This window comes from Austrofundulus limnaeus, unplaced genomic scaffold (assembly GCF_001266775.1).
Source record: "Austrofundulus limnaeus strain Quisiro unplaced genomic scaffold, Austrofundulus_limnaeus-1.0 Scaffold181, whole genome shotgun sequence".
In the NCBI taxonomy this organism is placed as follows: domain Eukaryota; kingdom Metazoa; phylum Chordata; class Actinopteri; order Cyprinodontiformes; family Rivulidae; genus Austrofundulus; species Austrofundulus limnaeus.
Window position 1 is genome coordinate 263,753 of NW_013952583.1, and position 3,712 is coordinate 267,464.

At 37.0% G+C, this 3,712-nt stretch overlaps 1 protein-coding gene across 1 annotated transcript in view; it reads right to left on the reverse strand.

The window, feature by feature from the left end:
* Positions 1-1,491: 1,491 nt before the first annotated feature.
* Positions 1,492-3,712, reverse strand: part of cdc25b (cell division cycle 25B) — a 15,623-nt gene continuing 13,402 nt past the window's right edge. Inside the window, exon 15 of the mRNA XM_014018014.1 lies at positions 1,492-2,852. Coding sequence (XP_013873468.1) covers positions 2,715-2,852 — 138 coding nt within the window. The 3' untranslated portion in view covers positions 1,492-2,714. The remainder of the gene's footprint in view (positions 2,853-3,712) is intronic.

Consider the following 3,712-nt stretch of genomic DNA (forward strand, 5'->3'; position numbering starts at 1 on the left):
GTTACAAACTGACTCCGGCCCCCCACCAGAGAAGGGAAAAGTTATGTGGCCCTTACAGGAAAAAGTTTGGGGACCCCTGGCCTAAAGGAAAACTGGAGCTGCACCTAAACCAAAAGCAGGAACAGGATTTCAGGAAATCTGTTGTCATATAAAAGTTATTTGATAAATTCAGCAGGACAGGAGTTCAGGAACTTTAATGTTTAGGTTTTTTTTTTTTTAACAGTTGTTACTTTTAGAAGAAAAAAGCTGTCACTACTAAACTTGCTCACTCTTAAATGTATGTAAATATATTATGTATATAACCTGAAGACCATGCATTCTCATGTTAAAGACATTTGTTTAGARGGGTTCTTATTCTGAGGGACTAGATTTTAATTTTGTTTCATATATTTGTAACTCCTGTTTGAGGTTCCACTAATCTGAGGCAGATTGGAGAATTAAAAGATCCACACCAAGCAAAATCCTGGGACTTAGGAGTATACTATGGTCTGGTTGCCCTTTGGAAACACAAAGACCTTAAATTTCTTTAAGCTTTTAATTATAACACTTGCTCTATTTTTGTCTTATGTTGCTTTTAGCTAGTGCTTTGCAAAATTCAATAGGAATTTTGGCTAATAATTAACTTGTTGCTAAAATTTTCTTGCTTTTAGCTTGTGTTTTGTTGAGACAATATTTTACRCATTTTAGCTAGCATTTGGCTGTTTTTCACTGTCATTTTATTACTAAGCTTTTAGCTCATTTAGGTACTTTTTAGCATTTAGCTAGTGGTTTTGTTTTCACTTTAACAACCCCATTTTAGCTTTTTCAGCAAACAGCACCTCACATTCATTATGAATTTAAGCAAAAAAAAAAGTTTTTTAAGTTCATCCAAGTGGAAATATTTAAAGACTTCTGTCCAAAATTATGTTTTTCTATTTTCTGAGAAAAGCAAACATTAAAAAGAACAACACTACTATGCAACTAAATCCTAAGGTTCCTAAGCCATTTTAATTTCAAATTTCTAAACCTTTTTAAAATCAGATTTTCAGATTTCTTGGTTGAGTTTCGGAAAGTAGGAATCAGTGGAGCTGAGTAATGTTCAGTCAACCAACAAAACAAGCTTAACAAAAAAAAAATGGAGCTAAAATGTGATGTAATAAACGAGTCACTGAGACAGTTTYTTAACAGTGATGTGAAAGTTCTCAATGAATTGTTCAAAACTAAAGTCATTTTACTGAAATGAGCCTCACCGACTACAGCTAGCTGCTCTAGCTAACAGCAAACAGACCAGGCAGCATGAGGTGGCTACATGGCTGCTACGCTAAAWGCTGGTTATATTGAGCTAAATGCTACGTTAGCTCTGTGGGAAAAGCAGTCAGCTCTGTGGTTCTGGATGTTGTCTTGAATTTTCTTTGTGAAGAGGATTAATTTAAAGTTGAATTAACACTACATTCTGTCAGTGTGTTCTAACGTTGCACCGTTGAACCTGGGTTTGTTGGAATTTTGCACAAATGTGTTTGGATTCCTTTATTTTGCATAATTAGGTAATTGTGTGGATGCATACAGAAAAGTAAATATTTCCTGTGTAATAGTTGGTTTTCATTTTCATAAAAAAACAGATCACTCTCATTTTTAAACGATCTTTTTGCAGAATGAATCAGTTTAGAAACAAAACGAGGGGAATACTCTGGAAAATGTTCCACCAAGTTAATCCAGACTCATAAAACACTAAAATTAAACACATTTCTAAAACAGGAACCGTGTATATTAAAAAAAAAAATAATTAACACGGCCGTAACCTTCAAAATCCAGGTTCTGCTCAACCCGTTATATAAAAGAGAGGCTACTTTTTGACCGACTGGATCTTTATTCAAGCAGCTTCCCCACAAGCCTGGACCAAAATATTAAAACCACCTGAATCATAAATCGTGTATTAATATTAATTCTGCAGAAGGAAAGACATTTCATCTCTAGAAATATAGTAGTAATAAAAATAAAAATGTTTTTTTTAATTATGTTAGACCTAAAAATCTTTTCACTCTTGCTGACCTGCAGCATTGAAAAAATATAAATCTTTATGATTAACAGGTAGGTTTGTTGCTTTGGTATCCAACCAAGGAAATGATTTAAGTATTGCAACTGATCAGAAAGTAGAGAAAAGAAAAAAGGTCTAGATACAATRTAAATACACCATTACGTTTTGGGACATACTGATAAAGTAATACAAGAATAATGCATGATGGCTGAAATTAGGGTTATCTCYAATATATACAAAAAAAATAAAAAATAAACACCAAACTCTTCAGATATTCTAATTAAGTGCTTAAATAGGTTCAAATATGAGGAAAAAATTCCAAGAATAACGTGAAAGAAACTTCAGATCTTTGCAGGTTAGTTTGGTTGTATTATTGCAATTTAAAACAGAACGTGCAGCCAATGCAAACACATTAAAAAATGAAATACAATAAAAACAGTAGAACAGGTCCAAGTGGTTTGAAAAAAAAAAAAAACGATGTTAAAGTTGTTCATACTGTATCGTGTTTTCATTCCAAGTCTTTTCCTCGCTTTAAATTTTTCATAAATATCTAACCTTCATGCAGTTAAAAATTTGGGACGTTAAAAAATGCCCATTGCTGCTGCTGCCGGTGGTGGTGGTGGTGGTCCGGGGGTGCGTGGGCTCTGTGAGGTGGTGCTGCTGAATCCGTTCAGGCAAGTTCAGAAGGATGAGGCGGCGCTCACTTATTCAAGCGACAGTACATGTCTCTCTTGCTGCGCTCCCCGGCCCAAGTGCGACTTTTGTGGCGAAACTTCCTCAGGTCCTCCCTGAAGTCTTCGTGGACCATAGGTCTGTAGGACTGAGGCTCACACTGGGACTGACCAGGACAAGAAAACAAAGTCAGAGCACTGAAAAATGTAAGGTTACACTCACTGAGAGATCTACTGTAACAAAAAGAGGCTAAACAAAGAACTTCTATTGTGACAAATGTCTAAACCCAGCGTATAAGCAAAAATAGTGATAGCAGGATGGATGTTTTTTTTTCTCCATTCAATGTATCAACAGTGTTGTGTGAGGTGATGAGTTCAAGAACGATGGTGAAGCTGGAAAGGAGGAGTGATTCTTTTGTCACTCAGCAGGGTGCTAGCCACGTTAAAACCAGACCCGTTCTTCACTTTGCTTCGTACAGAGGGTCTGGACTCACGGCTATAGAGAAGTGATTCTTGCTGGAGGCGTGGCCTCTGCTGAGGTTTAAAATCATTGGATCGGTTGGCCATGACGTATGTCGCCAACTCCACTGTGAAGAAGGCTAAGCTAAGAAGCTAACTGGAAATAGCGTGTGCTGTTAACAACCCTACTGAGAGGAGAGAAGTACCGAGCTGAACGAGACGACRGTAAATGAGAGCTGCTGCTTTGTCAGACAAATTTATTTTAATTTGGAAGCCTTATCAACACAGACTGGTTTCATTCACTTCCTCCACTGCCGTATGCTAAACTAACTAGCAGACACTGCGCAGAAAGTCAATGTCATTCAAAACTCCGCCTTCTGTTCTCTGATTGGCCCAGACGAAAATTCTCCTGAAGAAATTATTCTCTATGGGAGAAGTCCCAGACGGAGCAGTGAAGTGAAACTAGAATTGAGCGGAACTACGTACGAAGGCTAGCAGGTAGGCCTGTCACGATAAATTTTGCTGGGCGATTAATTGCCTCAAAAATTATTGCGATAAGCGATAATAT